This window comes from Salvia miltiorrhiza, chromosome 5 (assembly GCF_028751815.1).
Source record: "Salvia miltiorrhiza cultivar Shanhuang (shh) chromosome 5, IMPLAD_Smil_shh, whole genome shotgun sequence".
Lineage (NCBI taxonomy): Eukaryota > Viridiplantae > Streptophyta > Magnoliopsida > Lamiales > Lamiaceae > Salvia > Salvia miltiorrhiza.
Window position 1 is genome coordinate 16,147,786 of NC_080391.1, and position 20,800 is coordinate 16,168,585.

The 20,800-nt window shown below is 37.5% G+C and overlaps 1 protein-coding gene across 1 annotated transcript; it reads left to right on the forward strand.

The window, feature by feature from the left end:
- The first annotated feature begins 7,707 nt into the window (after positions 1-7,707).
- Positions 7,708-12,969, forward strand: LOC130986328 (alpha-xylosidase 1-like). Its single transcript, XM_057909715.1, has 3 exons — positions 7,708-8,302; positions 8,390-9,072; positions 10,903-12,969. Exons 1-3 carry the CDS (start codon positions 8,082-8,084, stop codon positions 12,768-12,770), a joined length of 2,772 nt encoding a protein of 923 aa, XP_057765698.1. The 5' UTR covers positions 7,708-8,081; the 3' UTR covers positions 12,771-12,969.
- The last annotated feature ends 7,831 nt before the right edge of the window (positions 12,970-20,800 follow it).

The window sequence follows — 20,800 nt, forward strand, 5'->3', positions numbered from 1 at the left end:
ATAATAAAAACATAATTTTAGTTGAATATAGAAAAAATATAAAAAATCACAATAGTAAAATTTGATATTAAGAAAAAGTAAAAAAAAAAAGCTAAAATAAAAAATAAAAATGAATGAAAATGAAAATAAAAAAATAATTAAAAATAGATTTATTCAAAGAAGATGAGTGATGAGAGAAAATTTAATTAAATATAACTTTTACATTTTAAATCTAATATCTATTAAAGCTCTTGTTTTGATCTTTAATTTGATAGACATATTAAATATTTTATAATTAACAAATTTCACAATTTTAGAGAAGAAATAATACAAAAAAAAAATATAAAGGAAAAAGAAATAAAAAGAACAAATATAATTTACAAATAAACCTTAGTTTTATTACAATCAAAAAGTTACTGTACTACTCAATTTTCAAATTGATTCCAAACGGAAAATTGCATTTTATATATTATAGACGTATATATGTTAATCAATATATTTAAGATTATCTTCTATTGTCAATTTGTATGACATTATCTATTGCATGGAGAGATGAAGGGCATGTGGACATCCTAAGGATTTGAGAGTTTTAATATTAGGATGAAACGATTCACAAAAAAAAAAAAAAAAAAAAAAAAGGATGAAACGATTCACAAATGCTATAAGCTATGTTGCATAGGTACGGGGTGCGGATGCGGGGGCGATACGATACGAGTACGGGGATACAGGTTTTTAAAAATTATAAGGTGCGATTCAGCAATGATACATCTAATTATTAAAATTTTATGATATATAATGCTTATAAAATATATACAATTTAAATTTTCTTAAATTAATTATATGTAATTTACATTTTATTTTACCCAAAAGTTAAGCATTTTCAATTATATGAGTTAATTGAGCAACAATATAACGATTCAAATATTATTAGTCCAATATATAAGTCATATCTGAAAATAAAATTATCAAAATAACCTTGTATAGGCCTTTCGTGCACGAGATACGTGAATTTCGCCTATGGAATTTGCGAATCCGGTTTATTTTTATAAATTATTTTAAAAGATACGCCACGTGGCGAATCGGGTGCGAATCCGACGAGAATCCGAGAGAATCGCACCCTAAAAGAATCCGATTCGCCGTACATGCTAATTTTTGAAGAATCCGTGCATCATAGGCTATAAGAGATCTATACTATATTAAAAAGAGAGTTGCTAATTTGAAATCAATTTCAAATTAGTTTCAAAACTGAGTTGTAAATTTGTAGTTATAATAAAATTAAAGGTTTATGTTTAAATTATATATTTTTCTTTTTATTTTTATTTTCTTTAACTTCTAATTTGTTGTTACATTCTTTCCAAAATTGCGAAATTCGATTAATTATAAAATATTCCCTCCGTCCCGGCCAAAAAGCTACATTTGCTTTTCGGCACGGGATTTAAGGAGTTGTAGATTAATGTTTTATGTGTGTAATAATAAAGTGATAAAGTAAGAGAGAAAAAGTAATAAAGTGATAAAGTAAGAAAGAGAAGGTAATAAAGTGATAAAGTATGAGAGATGTAGCATCTTCGTTGGGACGGCCCGAAAAGGAATATGTAGCATCTTGGGCGGGACGGAGGGAGTATTTAATATGCATATCAAATTAAAGATCACGATAAGAGCTTTAATATGATATATTTTATGAAAATATTTGATTTAAAATGTAAAAGTTAAATTTGTTTAAATATTAATGTTTTATAAATTTCTCTCTCCTCTCTCATCTTTTTTGAATAAATATATTTTTAATTCTTTTTAATTAGTATTTTATTTTTAATTTTTTAAACTTATTTTTTGTTTTTCATAATATCAAATTTTATAATTGTGAATTCTTTTTTATTTTTTCAATATCAATTCAAATATATTCAATTAAAATTAATTTTTTATTATATTTATAAGTATAATAATTGAATTAGTATTAATTTTATATAAATATAAAAATTAAAAATATTTTTCAGTGCATTACACGGGATGCAAATGCGCTAGTATCATATTAAAAGGCAATAAAAGATACTTTGATTAATCGAACAGTTTATTTTTGTGCTCTTCCATTATTATTTTAATTTGTTTAAATTTCTTTGCTGGTTCTTGAAATTGTTTAAATGAGGATCGATGAAAGTTTGGCCTCCAAACCCTAGCCGCATGGTGCTCTCTCTCTCTCATGCGATCCCCCCCTCCGCCGCGCCGCTGCGGCTGCGGTAGGGTCATCTCCTGCTTTTCTCCGGCCGGTTTGGCTTTCCCCGGCCCGGCATGGACTCTCGCTTACTTCCTTCGGAGTTTCCTCCTATCTCTTCTAATTTCTCGCGTCATTCTTCGAGGATACAGTTCAATCCTGCTGGAAATCTTCACTCTTTGGTTGATCGATCTTCCTTGATTGCTCAAGAGTCCGATTCTGTTGATGCCTTGCTGTTTCCAGAAATTAGGGTTCAGCCGCCACCCTTGGTTTCTAGGGTCTCCCCGTTAACTGCTCAGCCCCCTGCGGTCTCACCGTTGCCCCTACATGGCATGCTGTCGCAGTCGCTTTCGTCTTCGGTGCTCGGCGGTTCCCAGCAGCCGTCGCCTGCGGCGTTAACTTTGGTTAACCGGTCTGTCGACGCTAGGGATGCGCTTCATCCGATGCAGCAGCCAGGGTTTCAGATGGTAACTGCTTCCTCTGCCGGTGTGCCCGCTATCAGCTATGCCGGTATCTGTTTCCCGGAAAACAAGATGCCTCCGCCCCCGTCTGGAGGTGGGCAGCCTTCTCGCCCTCTGCCGGGTTCGACGGATAGGCATTCCAAGGTTAAATCCTTCGCCGATTCGCTAAGATTGAAGTCGGGGCTGCCTGCCGACGTTCCGGCCCACGACTTTGCTTTTCTAAAGCCTTCGATGGAAGACGGTCGTCCTCGCCTCAACATCTCTCCGGCTTTCCATCAACGACAAGTCTGCTCGTTCCAATTTGCCGTGCATGGCCGATTGTTTCTTCGCAAAGGGGATGCTCCCCGCTTCGCTGCTGATATTTATAATGAGCTCACTATTTTGTGGAAAACGTCGCATCCCTGGGAGGTCATTCCCCTTGGAAAGGGTTTTTTCACTTTGAAATTCTCTTCGCAGGAGGATTACTCCATTGCCTTCTCTAGGGTTTCTTGGCGCCTAAGTACTGGAATCCTACATCTTCAGGCTTGGGTTCCCAAGTTCAATCCTCATAAGGTCATGTCTACTCTTGCTCAGGTTTGGATTCGTATTTTCAATCTCCCACATGATTATTGGCACCCCGAGGTCCTCGCTGGCATCGCTAGGCAGGTTGGAACACCGATTATCATTGATGGTATGTCTGCTAGAGCTTCGGTGGGTTATTTTGCGCGTGTGCTCGTGGAGATGAATGTTGCTTCTGATATTCCAGAATTTTTGGATGTGAAATGTGGTGACGATATCTATGAAATTGAATTTGGCTATGAGAATTTACCTTATTTTTGTGGGATTTGCTCCGTGGTGGGCCATGCTGTTGAGGATTGCAGGAAAAACTCTGAGACTGCACCTTCCTCTCCGGCCATCCAGAGAAAGGATCAGAACTTCAAAGGACATAGCAGGAAAGGCAACCGGGGATCTGCTAACTCTTGGCGGCCTATTCCCAAAGCCGTCGATGAGAAGCTTCATGAGGAGACTCCTCATATCGCTGATTTTCCTAATGAAACTGGGGCAAAGAACGTGGCTCCGGATCTTAGCGTCTCGACATCAAATTCCTTTGCTATTCTTGAGATTGAGGACCCTATAGACAATGGCAAATGAATGAATTTGCAATCTGTGGATCATGGCACAGAATTTCAAGAGGGGGTGGTGGAAAAAGTGGATGAGGAGGTTGACACCGATACGGGCTCTCCGCCATCACCTCCTTTGAAGATTAATTCGGACTTGACTTCTCCTGCCCCGAGTTTTAGTGATGAGACGCCAGAGAAGGAGTTGCCTCCTCCTCGCGGCCGAGGGCGACCGAAGGGAGCTACAAAGAAGGGGAAGGTTCCTGATTCCTCGATCAAGCACCGACTCCGAAGTATTATAGAGCGTGGCCATGCTCTTTCAGCTAGCCGGGCTACTGGTGTTTTGCAGGAGGCCGTTAGTAACTCTACGGTGCCGGTGGAGTTTTTGAATAAGGTACAACATGTTCAATCTGGCGGAGCGATTCTGCAAAACTTTGTGATTCACTCCTCTTCCGATGCTGCCCGAGCTATGTCGGCGGTGGCCAAAAAGAAGAAATGGGGTGATATGTTGGATGATGATGATGTTGGGGACGAGAATGTTTTTTCTTAGCTTTCGTTCCTTTGTTTCGTATTCCCGCGGTGCTTTGTGAGGGATTCTTACACGGTTTTTGTTTTGAAAAATCTCCTCTGCTCTGACGCCTTGACTCCTCTGGCGCCTTGACTTCTCTAGCGCCTTGGCTCCTCTGGCGCCTCGACTCCTCTGGCGCCTCGACTCCTCTGGCGCCTCGATTCCTCTGGCGCCTCGTCCCCTCTGGCGCCTCGACCCCTCTGGCGCCTCATCTCTTCTGGCGCCTCGACTCCTCTGGCGCCTTGATTCCTCTGGCGCCTCGACTCCTCTGGCGCCTCGACCCCTCTGGCGCCTCGTCTCTTCTGGCGCCTTGATTCCTCTGGCGCCCCGACTCCTCTGGCGCCTCCACCCCTCTGGCGCCTCGACTCCTCTGGCGCCTCCACTCCTCTGGCGCCTTGTCTCCTCTGGCGTCTTTTGTTCGTTCTTGTTGTTTTCCTTTTCCTTACTCTTGGGTTTTTTGTCTTTTTCTTGTTTTGGTTTTTCCGGACCTTCCTTGTTTGCGGCTGTGCTCTCAGGGGTTTTTATTTTTTTTTCAATAAAATTTCTATTTCAGCAGTTTAAATGAGGATCAATAGTAATAAGACAAAATATGTTAACGGTCTTTCTATTTATTAGGTCGTCTAATGAATGAAAATTTAGCCCGTTTCCTCTGCACTTGCACAGAATTGATAGTAGAATATTAGAGTTTCAACTAGCACTACTACAAAATTATATATATATAACACTCAATACATAACGATTTTTTAAAAAAACCGTTATGAGCGCACTTTTAGGAATAGATAACGGTTTGACAAAAAACCGTTATCTATGTATTGTTGTCCATAAGCTTAGATAACGGTTTAAGTTAATCCGTTATGTTTGTGCGTTATCTATTAGTTGCATACATAACGGTACTACAAAACTGTTAATCTTACCGTTATCTATAAGCATCTTTTACAACGATTTATTAAACCGTTATATATTAGTGCTTTGAAAATTGTTATGTATAAATATATTTTTTTAATTATTTTAAACTTATAATATACTATTATATTTTAAAATAATAAATAAATTGGTAGATTTAAAATTTGAATCTATTCATGAATATAGACTTTGAAAAATTTAAAACACATAACATTTTTTTCATTAAATAATATTTATATAAAATCTAAAAACATTATTAGAAAATACAAAAAAAATTGAATAATAAAAGTATGAAACAAAAGCAAAAAAAAAAAAGACTTGCACAGAATTGATAGTAGAATATTAGAGTTTCATCTAGCTAGACTAAGGGTGTGGGGTGAGCATCGGTTCGGTTCGGTGTAAAACCGAACCAAAAACTCAAAACCGAAAACCGAACCGATGGTTAAAATTGGAACCGAACAGCACCAATTGGGGGTCCGGAACCGAACCGATAAAACCATCGGTTTCGGTTCGGTGAACCGAACCGAACAATGTAGATTTTTTTATTTTATTTTTTTCGAAAATACCAATTAAAAATTGTAAAATAATGTAAAATACACAAATTTCAAATGTCAAATCCCCACAACATGAACATGATAAATAATTATATATTATAATTGTGAATTAGGGTTTTAGTTTTAGGTTAAAAATTAGAAAAATAATTATATATTATAAAATAATTATATATTATAAAATAATTATATATAATAAAATTTTAATATGTATCGGTTCGGTTCGGTTTAAAACCGAACCAAAAATGAAAACCGACACCAAACCGAAAATTTTCGGTTTTTACTTTTTAAAACCGAACCGAAAACCGAACCAATAGAATTGGGACCGAACCGCACCAATCCAGTTCGGTTCGGTTCGGTTTTAGTGTCGGTTCGGTTTCTGCTCACCCCTAGGTGTGTTTGCTTTTTATCCCTTTAAATGAAGGGATAACAAAAATTTATGTCTTTAAATAATTGCTTTCTTATCTCACACATTTTACACAAACATCATTTTTCCTTCCTTATTTTCACTTCAAGGAAGAATAATATTATCACACCAAAATGGAGGGATAATATTATCCCTTCTTGAAGTGAAAATAAGGAAGGAAAAATGGTGTTTGTGTAAAATGTGGGATAAGAAAACAAACATTTAAAGACGTAAATTTTTGTTATCCCTCCATTTAGAGGGATAAAAAGCAAACACACCCTAAGAGGGAAAATTCATATTTTTAAAGAACATTTTTGTTCACGAACTATAAAATCTAAACCCTTTCAAGCTCTTAAGATAATATACAAGTTCAATCGTTGATTCAAGTCCTATCGATGTGGTGTGGGTTGTATTTGATTTGATTTATTGGATTATACTTGTTTAATTATTAATTTGTAATAATATGATTGTTATTTGATTAATTCATCGATTTCATGATATAATATGTATTTTGTATCTTAGATAAAAGAATAGATGAAAACATAGAGTAGAGTTTGAATTATTCCGAGAATTATGCGGCATTATGAAGTCAAAAGATAATGACATTTATACATCACTGTATGTAGTTGTACGCTTCGTGTCGAAATTCAAATACAAACTGCAAAGCGTGTAAATGCAATAGTACATAAACTGGTAAAAAGTGTTTTACATTGATATGAGTTTTGCTGTCACATGGAGCACTGAGGTTTAGACGTATGACATAAAATAAAATCTTAACTACATTATAATCGGAGTAGGGATGTCAATGCAGCCCGAAACCCGTGGGCCGACCCGAATAACCTGATAAAATTAAAGGGTTAGGGTTGAAAAATCGCAACCCGAAAAAATCTCCAGCCCGATTAGCCCACACCCGACTAACCCGGAACCCAATAGGGCTAGCCCGAAAATCCGGTGGGCTGGCCCGATTGACATCCCTAAATTGGAGTATGAAAAGTGAGGTTTTGTTGTATTTTTCAAGTTTGCCTTTTATGCTAAACAAATGAATGTACTCCTCTGTCCCACGAATCTTGATACGTATTTCTTTTTGGCCGTCCCACGAATTTTGACACATTTCTAAATAAGGTAATAATTATTATCTTTTCTCTCCTACTTTATCACTTTTATACTTTATTAACTACACACTTAAAACATTAATCTACAATTTCTTAATTCTCGTGCTGAAACCAAACGTGTCAAAATTCGTGGGACGGAGGGAGTATGAGATTGGAGGTTAAAAATATGTTAATCTAAAAATGAAATTCCACGTCCTTTTCTTTATTTTTGATACTTATTAGTGTTTTTGATGTTGTTAATCAGAGTTCTAAATCAATGATCTGAAGTGAGAGCACATGGCATCAAAATCATGGATTTCAAATATCACTTCACTCGTCAATAATTTCCTATACAGAACCTAAAAAAAAATCATGTACAGATTTCTTTAGGGCCCCTTTGCGCCTAGCCATAAATGCAATATTTTTGTGCTTTCTAACTAACTGTACAGAAACGGAATTTACTCAACGCGCCCTGCAACTTCAAGTAGTCCGCCAAGAAATATGCAACTTCAAGAGCGATTATGCAAAATTGCAAGAAAGAAAAGCCAATAAACAAAGAGCAGCAAAATCAAACAGAAACAAGCATCATTACAGAGAATCTGCAATAACTCAGACGTGGAGATGGGACCAAATATCCCAGAAAACGGTCTGAATTTCTGGGGCCCAAACAAACTTCATAGTCACATGCAAATGCAAAAATATGTCCAGTAACTTATGTCAACCACATCCATACCACTCTGTTCTATGCTATTTCTCAGCCATTATAAAAACTCTCTGCCATAACTGAATTTCACACTCCCAAAATTCAATCAATTCATCATGCTCCTCTCTTCATATCTTTCTTATTTCCTCAGATTTCTTGTGTTATTCCTGCTTCTATCTACACTAACTGGTGCAAAAACTCCGCCCAAAATCGGCAAAGGCTACCGTTTGATCTCCATCCAAGAGTCTCCCGACGGCGGCATCGTCGGCCTCCTTCAAGTCATTCAGAAAAACAGCATCTACGGCGCCGACATTCCACTCTTGCAGCTCTATGTCAAGTAAGTTCTTTATCCAACAGACCGATTCTTGTCTGAACTAAAAGAAAGATACAAGTAAAAAACTCGTGTTTTCCATGGCTTTTGCAGGCATGAAACGGACAGTCGTTTGCGGGTTCACATAACTGATGCAGAGAAGAAAAGGTGGGAGGTGCCGTACGATCTTCTACCAAGAGCAACCGTTCCGGCATTAAAACAAACAGTTGGTGGGCTAAGAAACACTGCATACAAAGCTGCAGACTATGCTGGGAGTGAGCTGATTTTCTCTTACAAAACCGACCCTTTTAGTTTCTCTGTAAAAAGGAAATCGAGCGGCGACACCCTCTTCGATACGAGGTCCGAGGATTCGGACCCTTACAGCGATCTGGTCTTCAAAGATCAGTACATTGAAATCTCGACAAAGCTGCCTAAAGATGCCTCCTTGTATGGTTTGGGAGAGAACACGCAGCCGCATGGGATCAAACTCGTTCCAAACGATCCTTACACTCTGTATACTACGGATATATCGGCCATCAATCTCAATGCCGATTTGTATGGATCGCACCCCGTCTACATGGACTTGAGGAATCTAGGCGGCGGCCCGGCGGCGCACGGCGTTTTGCTGCTGAATAGCAACGGGATGGACGTGTTCTATAGAGGGGATTCGTTGACGTATAAAGTAATTGGGGGTGTTGTTGATCTTTATTTCTTCGCCGGAGCGTCGCCGTTGGCGGTGGTTGATCAGTATACGGCGTTGATCGGCCGGCCGGCCGCCATGCCCTACTGGGCTTTTGGTATGTTCTTCAACACTTTGATCAATTTTTCAAGATTAGTATGTTGTTTCTTTGTTGATTTTGAATTATTTGATCTGTGGTTTACATGTCATTTTAACTCAATCAATGCGCTTATTAATGAGTTCAACTATACTATAATAAATTATAGTACTAGTATAACTATAAACCTTGGTAAATAATTATTATTTTTTTACTTTAAATTGCTTTACAATATTAGGCCTGCTGTTTCTAAATTATCGTTGTATTGCATTAGATAGGTTTTAATATCATAGCTAATAATTTAAGACTCTATATGCATTAAATATAATATGTAATTGAAATATATCTTGTTCCTTTATTGTTAAAGCACGTTACTTTTTATATGAGATTCTCGGACTCACAATTTGTTATATTCTATTGGATCATACTGCTTATTTCACTGTTTAATAACTATTTATTTATAAAAATAAAATAATATATAATAGACTCTAATTAATATTATAATTAAAAATGAAAATTTTGATAAAATTACTCCCTTCGTCCCCCAAATAACTTTCAACTAGGAGATAACACGTTTTTTAAGAAAAAATTGTTAAGTGTATTGATAGATAAAAAAAGTGTTAGTAATTAATATCGAAAATGGTTAAAATGTATTATAATTAGTATTGAGAATGGTGATAGGTTAAAAAGTAAGAATAAATAAAATATTATTAGTGGTAGGGTAATGCCCCAAAATGAATTGGAAGTTATTTGGGGGGACGTCCCAAAAAAAATATAGGAAGTTATTTGGGAGACGGAGGGAGTATATATCTTAAATTTAGATGAATTAATCATTAATTCAAAATTCTGCCAATATATATATACACAGTAAATTAAGTTAATTATCTTTAAGTTATATTAAGACATATTAAATTAAAATTGAAGAAAAAAATAATTAAATTTTATGTAAAGAAAATTAAAAATAAGGCACAAGATGGAACACCAAAAATGGAACAAAACATCTCATGTGTATTTTTAGTTTTTTACATAGAGATATCCAAAGTAACTGGAAGGTTACTACGACCATTTTATTTAATTAGGGTATACAATTTTTTATAAATATTAACTAGGTTTTATTTCATTCAAATAGAGTATAAAATTATGTTTATAATTTAATTTCACTTTTTTTAGGGAAATTTAATTTCACTTTTATTGATTAATAATTTATTATTAGGATTGATTAATTTAAAGTTAAAACATATAATTTCTTTTTAATTTTTTTATAAATAGCTAAGTGATGTTAAAAAAATATTATTTAAAAAAAATATTATTAAAATAATAAATATAATAATAAAATAGTATGACACATAAAACACATCAATTTTTCGGTAAAGGCATCCCAAAAATCAGGTAGGCGCGCAGCGGCCTTGCTCAGTTTGAACATTTACTATTTTTAGATGTGTATACAACTACCATTCTTTTCAATACATTAATATTTTCGTCTCATAATTTTATTATAACTATATTTAACACTTACTAGCTCCGGCATACACTTATCGTTTTTGATAGATAGATGTGATAATTGACATTTTATTCAGCCCGTGACCATGTCCAAAACGTTCAAGGCCCACATGGAAACAAGTTGAAGATCCATTGTTTTCTTTGATACCCCATAACCATTTATATAGCTGTTGAATAACGCGGGCAGTAGGCCACAAAACATTTAAATACATTACTCCATTTTGCATTAAATACCATTTGCAAGTTCAGTGGCTCTCCATGCTGAATAAGTTGATGAGTTGAAGTAGATGAATGCGTTGGTTTAAATTTGAGAAGAAATTAAGATATAAAAGCGTTGTGGTATTGGCGCAGGATTCCATCAATGCAGATGGGGATACCACAATCTATCAGTAGTGGAAGACGTAGTGGAGAGGTACAAGAAGGCGAAAATCCCACTGGACGTGATCTGGAACGACGACGACCACATGGACGGCCACAAAGACTTCACCCTCAACCCGACCAACTATCCCCGTCCGAAGCTTCTAGAATTCCTGAACAAGATCCACGCCCGAGGCATGAAGTACATCGTCATCATCGACCCCGGCATCGGCGTCAACACCTCCTACGGCGTCTACAACCGCGGCCTCGCCAACGACGTCTTCATCAAGTACCAGGGCAAGCCCTTCCTCGCTCAGGTCTGGCCGGGCCCCGTCAACTTCCCCGACTTCCTCAATCCCATCACCGCCCGGTGGTGGGCCCACGAGATCCGCCGCTTCCACCACCTCGTTCCCGTCGACGGCCTCTGGATAGACATGAACGAAGCTTCCAATTTCTGCAACGGCCTCTGCAAGATTCCCGTCGGGAGGATCTGTCCCAACGGAACGGGCCCCGGCTGGATTTGCTGCCTCGATTGCAAGAACGTGACGGCCACCAAATGGGACGATCCGCCCTATAAGATCAATGCCTCTGGCACGCAGGTTCCCATAGGGTATAAAACTATAGCTACCAGTGCTTATCATTACAATGGGGTGTTGGAGTATGACGCGCACAGCCTTTATGGCTTTTCGCAAACAATTGCCACTCATAGGGGGCTACGGGCGCTTGAAGGCAAGCGCCCGTTTATCCTGTCCAGGTCAACGTACGTGGGGTCCGGCCACTACGCTGCCCACTGGACAGGGGACAATAAGGGTACTTGGGCTGACCTCAAGTACTCCATTTCCACAATGTTGAATTTTGGCATCTTTGGTGTTCCCATGGTCGGGGCGGATATATGCGGCTTCTACCCCGCCCCGACCGAGGAGCTCTGTAACCGTTGGATCGAGCTCGGGGCGTTTTACCCTTTTTCTCGGGATCACGCCAATTTCTACTCGCCGAGGCAGGAGCTGTACCAGTGGAAATCCGTGGCGGTTTCCGCTCGGAACGCTCTAGGTATGAGGTACAAACTCCTTCCGTATATCTACACATTGAGCTACGAGGCTCACACGACGGGCGCCCCGATCGCGAGGCCGCTGTTCTTCGCGTTCCCGAACGAGACGAGAGTGTACGGGGTGAGCACGCAGTTCTTGCTCGGGGGCGGCTTGATGGTGTCCCCTGTTTTGGACAAGAAAAAGACTAAGGTGCATGCTCTGTTCCCGCCCGGCACGTGGTACAACGTTTTCGATATGACTAAGGTTATCGTGTCGAGAGCATCGCATTACCGCTCTCTCGACGCGCCCCTGCACGTGATCAATGTGCACTTGTACCAGAACGTGATTATACCGATGCAGAGAGGCGGGTTGATCTCCAAGGAGGCGCGAGCCACGCCTTTTACCCTCGTGGTCGCTCTCCCCTTGGGGGCCGACGAGGGGGTGGCTCGAGGGAATCTCTTCGTGGACAACGACGAGATTCCCGAGATGGAACTTGGGAATGGCCATTCCACATATATTGAATTCTATGCGAAAGTGAGTGAGGGGACTGTGAAGGTGTGGTCGGATGTTCAAGACAGCAAATTTGCGCTACAGAAAGGATGGATTGTTGAGAAAGTGATCGTTTTGGGACTAAAAGGGATTGGCAAAGCAGTCGCAATCCAAGTTGATGGAAATGCAGTTGTTGATGATTCCAAGATTCAAATAAGCTCAATTGAACATGAAATTATAGACAAAAAAATTGAAGATGAGATGAAGAATGTGATGGTGGAGGTTAAAGGGTTGGGGTTGCCTATTGGAAAGAAGTTTGTTTTGTCGTGGAAGATGGGAATCTAAGCATGAAAAAGATCATTATTATTGTTCGTTTTTATTTTAATGTTGTTGTGAACGATGAGGAGATGGCATGGAAGGGTTTGTTCATCCCTCTTCATTCAAACATGCAGGAGTGAGTTTTATTTTGTTGTTGCAGAATCTTGAGAGAGCAACGATGTTTGTTTGTTGAATATATAATTGTACCTTAAATATTTCTGGGCAAGTTGGATTTTGTGTTCAATGTTTGCTCAAATCTGTGATGATGTTGATGCAAAAGAATTAAATATATTTAGTAATTTAAAATCAAACTCAATTTGATAACCAACAGATCAAGGTAAAGTTTTTGTGAGTTGTATAAAAAGAAATCCGTCATTTAAATTCTTATCTCACGTCTCTTTTGCTTTGTATTTTCTTAAATTTCTATATTTTAGTCCTTGTTAAATTCAATGTGTTAAAAAATTTAAATAACCAATTTTACTTAACAAAAGGCTAATGGTAGCCACCAATAGAAAAACAAATTAATTATAGTTAATTTTCTTGTAAAGAGAGTAACTTTTTAATTAAGTTCTTAGAAATTCAATTTTTTGTTATTTTCGGACTTTGTATATATTTAGGTTCTGAATAAGTGTATACTCCCTCCGTCCCACCATTTTAGTCCCTTATTCCATTTGAGATGTCCCAAAAAGATAGTCCACTTTACTAATTTTGGTTTGTATTTCTTCTAATATCTGCAGAAATTACTACTACTTTCCCCCTGTTTTCTCGGAGGAGAACACATGACCCTTTTTCTTCAAAATCTAAATGGCACCAAATGACTATTTTATGTTGCTTAATGCGAAATTCATATACTTCAAACAAAAAAAAAAAAAAAAATTTGTTCTTTTTTAACAAATCACGAATCGCCTAAACGTGTATTTTCAAAAAACAAAACAAAAGAAGAAAGGTAGAGATTCTCATCCAAATCACAGGTATTGGAAGTTTGGAACAGTAATACATTGTGCAAAAGTGCAAAAGAGAAATTTATAGATACCATGAGAAATTTATTACTCCCTTCCTTCGTAAAGAAATCAGTCGGTTTGTCATTTTTATTTATTCATAAAAAATATATTCGAATATATTTTATTCCAATATAGAATGAATTCATAAAAATTTATTTATTCATAAAAATATAGAATGAATTCATTCTATTTTTAGTAAGTTTACTTCGTACAATTTTCTAATTTTAATCCTCACATCAGGGGCGGATTCAGGATTTGCCTATACGGGCAGCTGAACTTGAAGGTATGTATGGGGGTTCGGGGACTGTAGCCCCCAAGCCAAAAATTTCGGACAGTCCGTACAATTCATCTTTATGTTCAAGTAGAATCTTAATGGACTTAGAATTAGAATTCGATCACTAATTATAATAAAAAATTATTTTCTTTTTATTGATTCAATAACAAATATATTGAAAGCATATAAAAAACTATGTCTCTATTTTTTAAAAAACATTAATCTATCTTCTACAAGAATAAATTAATTTTTATTATTATTTTGAAATATTTTTTATCTTTTTTTGAAAGTTGGAGCGAGCTATGAGCTGAACTACATAAATATTAAGCTAAATATATTTAATACATAGTATAAAACAAATTTTTGGGGTCGCACTGGGCTGGAGCACTGCCCCAATGAAGATCTGCCCATGCCTCACATTATTCTTTTATTATCAAACTTGCTATCACTAGATTTACTATAATCGCTTTAAAATTACAATAAAAGTAAAACTCTTATTTCACTCACGATATACTTAACGATTTTATTAAAAATCCGTGTCATTTTGAATATGATATTTTTTTATGGACGGAGATAGTACAAATTTATTTATTTTTAAGAGTGATTAATTCTATCCATAACTCTTATTTTTACTCACTATAGGCGTATTAATTCAAAAATAATAAAAATTATTAGCATAATTTTACTGTAGCCAAATTAAAGATGATAGCAACAATAAACCCATAAAAATAATTTTAATACGATCACGTCAGTGACACATCAAAAGCTTAAATTCATCAACTTTTATAAACTTATATCTCCAATAATGAATCTAGAAAAACAACTTCTACATGGGTCCATCATATTATTATAGTATATTTTTTGTATTAGATATATATATATATATATATATATATTTGTATATATATATATATTGTATATTCATTTATAATATGTTTATTAATTATTAAAATAGAAATTATACACAAAAACAAAAGAAAAAATATAACAAAGGTTTCTCTGAAAAAGCAATGGAACAATAAATAAAAACATAAAAAGAAACGAAAATTAAAAAGAAATCACTCAAAAGAACAAAAAGAAAAAAAGGAAGAGGTAACAAAATATAAACAAAAAGTTGACAAAACAATTTTAAAAAACATCGACGAGAAAAAAATGAAAATTAAAAATAAATCACTGAAAATAACAAAAAAAGAAAAGAAAAAGAAAAAAAAAAGTTTACGAAATTATTCAAATAAAGGAGAGAGAAATCTTTAAAAGTTGGGTTCTATTGTCAATAGTTGGGTTCTTAATGAAAAGAGAAAAAATAATTTTCGATGTTCAGTTGCATAGTTGGTTGCTATAATAAAATTTAATTTGATTATTAAGAAAAAGAAAATTAATTTGAGAACTATGGACTATAAAATAAAATTATAATTACTTTTATTATTTTTAAATTAAAGTTATAGACAAGTAAAATGAGAATTATGAATAAATTCACGTATATTTTAAACAAATTTTGTATGTGGGGCATAAAGAATGAATGAAAATTTCAATTTCCAAGCCCATATTTCAGTGTCTCAGATTCACTTAACATGATCATCTTCTGCATGCATCCCTGGCTTCATTTTTCTTCAATTTTTCTATAAAAAAAAAAATACTACATGAATTCATATTTCTTACCTTATTTTCAAATTATTGATATCTTTTAGCATTCGCGCCCATGCATCCACAGTGAAATGACTTAATCTCTTACTTGATCTTTTTAGTTTTGATTTTTATATTTTTCATTTAAATTTAATTGCACAAATTTAAATAACACAATTTACTTCAAATTTAAATTGCATTAATTTTAAAAACCTAAAAATTACATTAAAAAAAAAAACTTAAAGACATAATTTAAAATTACTTAAAAAAAAGGGATATTGGCCCCAAAATATATGAACTTTGCTCTAATTCTTGTATTGCCTCCTAGCTTTCCATAGTTGTAAAAAAATATACCAACTTTGAGATTTGTCTCAAATTGCACTTTTCCATGTTTTGAATATTTTAGAATTGACCCCCTTGAATGACTTGTTTTTAGATTCGCCCCAGAAACTATTTTTGACTAAAAGACAATTTATACCTAAAACATGTTTAAGATTGGGCTTAAATGGTATATCGGCTGGAAACTTTCCTCGTGCCCGATAGATTACTTCGTGATCTGGGTCTGGACTGTGAGACAATGCCACGTACTATTAAGCAAAAAACAGTTTAAAAGATCCTTGTTGAAAATGGTATCAGAGCGGGTTTTTATAGAGGAATTATATAATTTTTAACTTATTTTATGATTAACCCATGTGGGAGGAGACTCCATTAAAAGTTTATGGATCCGGACGAGTGTCCGAGATGTGTACACTACAGGAATTCTCTCCAGAATCTGGAGAGAGAAACCAGTCGTCTATTAGGCGATCTCAAATGGAACAATCGAGCCCTCGTTACCAACTTACGACGAGGAGGAGATGTCGAGCTTATTCGCGATATTATCGCGAGTATCCAATTCTACCATGAGAACCTCATAAGGTTTGCCTCAGCCAGAACGGCGATCGAAAGAAACAGAGACGAGGCCCATCAGTCACACAATTGATGGAACATAAAGACAAGGCAGGAGTGGTTTATCCAAGCTACCACAAGATCGAGCCAGACTCTTCCGACAACGTCAACTTGCGGGAGATTCAGAAAACGGTGGAATACTATGGCAACAAGCTATATGAACTACCGATGGAAATGAGCCGAATATCACTCAAACAAGAGGAAATATTAACCCTCTTGCGTGATATCCAGAAAAGAATGGAGGAGATCGAAAGGCGAAAACCATGCTCCGGAAGAGTTCGGAATCAATGGTTCAAAGACCCAACGAATCCACCTCTATTTGATGCAGCACCCAAGGAGTTGCAGCCGAAGGATATAATCCGAATCATGAAGGGCAAATATCATGAATAGCCTTGACAGAATCGGATTAGAAGATCTACAGGAGTTAGCAGAATCTTTTGCTAACCTCAATATGGTTGATCTAAAGATGAACCAAGGAGATGAGGTGCCCAAAACTGAGCCTCAAGAAGGAAAACCATCAAAGAAGGGACCAGCTCAAGAAGAGGCAAGCCAGTTCCAACGAACCAGACGACGGAGGCCTCAGATGCAGGACACTCCTGTAGGAAAGGTCACCTTAGAACCAATCCATCCATATGGTTTGATTCTCAACCTCGATGAAGCCAGTTTCAAAGAATGGGAGAGTCTCATCGACGAATGGGCTTCATCATTAAAGGTCGTGATTGCCACAATAGATTACGACAAAAAAGAATTTGCCAGAATTTTCGAAGCCAGCCTGGCGGGAATGGCAAAACAATACTGGGATAAAATTGAGGTCTCAGCAAGGGAGGAGATGTTTAGTAGCACGTCAATGTATGATATCATTGAGGAGACTACCAAACAAATTAAAATCCATTTCTTGGGAATGGGTTTTTTCGAAGGATCCGCGGAGGAGAAGCGCAAGACATATCAACAGGCACTTTACAATCTGAGATTGATGGTGCTAGAGCCAAAAGCTCTCGATGAATTTCTGCGCCTGTACACCCTATATGTCCATATGGGGGTGGTGGATGATCAGAAGGCCATGGACCTCTTTTTTCCAAAGTTTCCAAGTCCATGGAGGGAGATGCTCATCAATGAGTATGTCTCACCAGGAGGATATCCACTTGATAGCGCTTCAAGAAGGATGTCTTATGTCCATAAGAAGCTGTCCGAATGGTGCCAGAAGGCAGCAGACCAGAGGAATCTCAAGAGATTGAGGAGACTCAACAAGAGATCCCCATTGATATGCAACAACATTGATCTTCCAACAGAGATTGGTGGTGAATTGTTATATCAAAAGAAGAGCAGAAAGAAACATATGTATCAACCCTATGAAAGAAAGTCCAGAAGAAGTTCTTGGAAGCCAAGAACTATGTGGACCAGACAGAAGGCACGCTCCTACAAAACAGGCCAACGGAGCGGACCGTCAAGAAACCGATTCTCAAATCAAAAGAGAATCCCGGCGAGGAAAACTTTCAGGCGTACTCAAGCCAAAACAAATGAAAGTTTTAAGGATTGCAACTGCTGGACGTGCGGTGCAAAGGGGCATATTTCTACAAATTGCCCAGACAACAAGATAAGGAAATTCGAATCCACACCGGATATCGAAGACGCCATCTACCACCAGGAATTGATACCCGTGTATCAGTTCGAAAATATATCCTCTGATGAGAGTATATATGAACAAGAAGAAGTCTTTAGTTCTGAAGATTCGGAGATGTCCGATGGATCAACCGGAGCCGAGTCAGACTAAAGAAGAGCACGAGGTTCACCATACCCAGAAGGAGGATCAGAATGGATTTACAAGCCATTTTCTGATTCCACAAGAAGAGATGGTGAAAAAGCTCGTGAAAAAACTCAAGAAGGAAACCGATGAGGTACAAACATACCAAGGGTTTTCCAATGGGAGATTGAATCGAGTTTTACATAGCTTGATTCCATCCAAAAGGAAGCATCATGTCTATTTCGGCGTTACAAACCGAGAGACGGCACTTCCAATTGAGATTACAAGTAATCAGGTGGAAATCCAGCTGGTTCCAGCCGAAGATATAAGACAGGATCTTATGAAAATGAAGCCAGAAGTCGCATGTACGATAAAATGGATTCATATTGGAGCTATCCAATTGGTGATCAAATCTTCCCTCTTCCCAGGGACAGACCAACCAATTGATGTCGCACTCTGCGACAAAAGGGTCAAAGATGCCAGAGAATCAGTTCTTGGAGCTTTTTCAGGCAATCTCTATGCCAAGAAGATTATAACCGATTTTTATCCACAAATCGCTTATAATCTGCAAGATTCATCCTTCAGCCGAGCCCTGACTCTCTATCAGGACTACAAAAAGAAGGAGTACATGACAGATGGAAACAGGCCATACTCACTGACTTATCAAGTCTCGTATGCCTTATCAAATTCCCATCATACGGAGTTATTTCTGGGAAAAGAATTTATTGAAATTCCAGAAATATTCAAGGAGGTCGCCAAGGCAGCCCCTCCAAACCGAGTGGAAATTCCCCGGATCAGGGAAATCGACATCGATGTTGGAGACAAACCGGTGCTTAGCCATACCCAGAGTCTCAGACTGGGAGCACCAAGGCTATCATTCCAAGGAAATAGGCTAACTTCAGGGCCTATAACAAGAAGTTTCTCTCATTCATATGAGAGAATGGCAATCCAGGAAACACCAGTTCAGGACATGAAAATCAAGCTCAAATGTCCTGAAGGATGGAGACAAGTTTCCACAAGATTTGATACAACTAACAAGGAAAACAAGTTTCCTTATAGTACGTTGTATTATTTGGCGAATCCAGGAGACAACCGATACATCGGAACTCTGGAGGTTGGAGGCTTTGAAATTCAGGTCGAAGGCCAAGCCGGACAAGAAGCGGACGTCCTGATTCTAGGACGAGATTTCCTTGACAAATATAAGCCATGGTCATGGAAATCAGGAGGAATGGAGATCACAATCGGACGCCAGAAATTGATGATCCAATGACAAGCCCATTCTCAATATACATCTCTGTAGGGATGTTATACGAGAAATTTAAAGCAGAATATTTTGCTGCTTATGTGGATTCAGGAGCAGGAATCTGTACAGCAAAACGAGGAGTCTTTCCAGCAGAAGTGGAAGAAGATCTACCTCGAATTGCAGGAAGGGATTTCTCCAAAAAGATTTTGCTCTTATCAAAAGGAGTAAAACAAACGGAAATATTGATCGGCGGAGCAGGACAGACACCTTGGTACAAGGTCAAAACTCCACCAATTTATTTCCATGATACCGGAGCAGATATATTATTTGGAAATAATTTTCTGCAAAGCTTCAAGCGGTACATACAAGACAATGAAGCCAGGAGGCTGGTGTTCACAACCAATTGTGATCACAAGATCATTGTGCAAAGGCTCAATGGAGCTTTTCATCGCTCGATGCCAATCAAATTTCGCAGCAAGCGTGGTGATGATGGCAGACTCCGGAGACCCCAAATGAAGGATCAAAGGAGATTCGGAGAAGTTTTGCTCAAATGCAGAACTGAGGGATTCCCAGATCTCTCCGAGGAAGAAACTCAAATCCTCAAAGTATCCCTGATATCACATAAAGATATCAAGGAAGAAGAACAGGTGTCCATTGCCGACGTCAAAAGGAGAATCCAGAAATGTTACCACGAGGATCCTTTGGCATGGTGGGACAAGAACCAGCTCAGAGCAACCTTGAAAGTCAAAACTGGAAAGGAGCATGAGTTCGTGAGATTCAGACCTATCCTGATGAACCCCAGAGATCAACAGGATATGATGAGTATAATCAAGGAACACCTTGATTTGAAATTAATCGAAGAAGGAAGATCACCCTACAGCAGTCCTGGATTTCTGGTGAGAAATCATGGGGAGATCAAGCGAGGAAAACCAAGATTGATCATTAATTATAAAGGGATTAATGACATTCTTGAGTTTGACGGATACTTCATCCCAAGTAGAGAACACCTCATCAACTGCATCAGAAGTGCAAGGGTATTCTCAAAGTTCGATTGCAAATCAGGCTTCTACCAGATTCGCATGGAAGAAGGGAGTAAGAAGTTTACAGCCTTCTCAACTCCACAAGGACATTATGTCTGGAATGTCATGCCAATGGGGCTAGCCAACGCACCTCAGATATTCCAAAGAAAGATGGATAATCTCTTCAAAGATTATTCTTCGTTTATGTTTG

Coding starts and splice junctions, on each gene's coding strand:
- LOC130986328 (XM_057909715.1), top strand. CDS start 8,082: ATGCTCCTCTCTTCATATCTTTCTTATTTCCTCAGATTTCTTGTGTTA. Junction 8,303..8,389: donor CTCTTGCAGCTCTATGTCAA/GTAAGTTCTTTA, acceptor TGGCTTTTGCAG/GCATGAAACGGACAGTCGTT. Junction 9,073..10,902: donor CATGCCCTACTGGGCTTTTG/GTATGTTCTTCA, acceptor GTATTGGCGCAG/GATTCCATCAATGCAGATGG.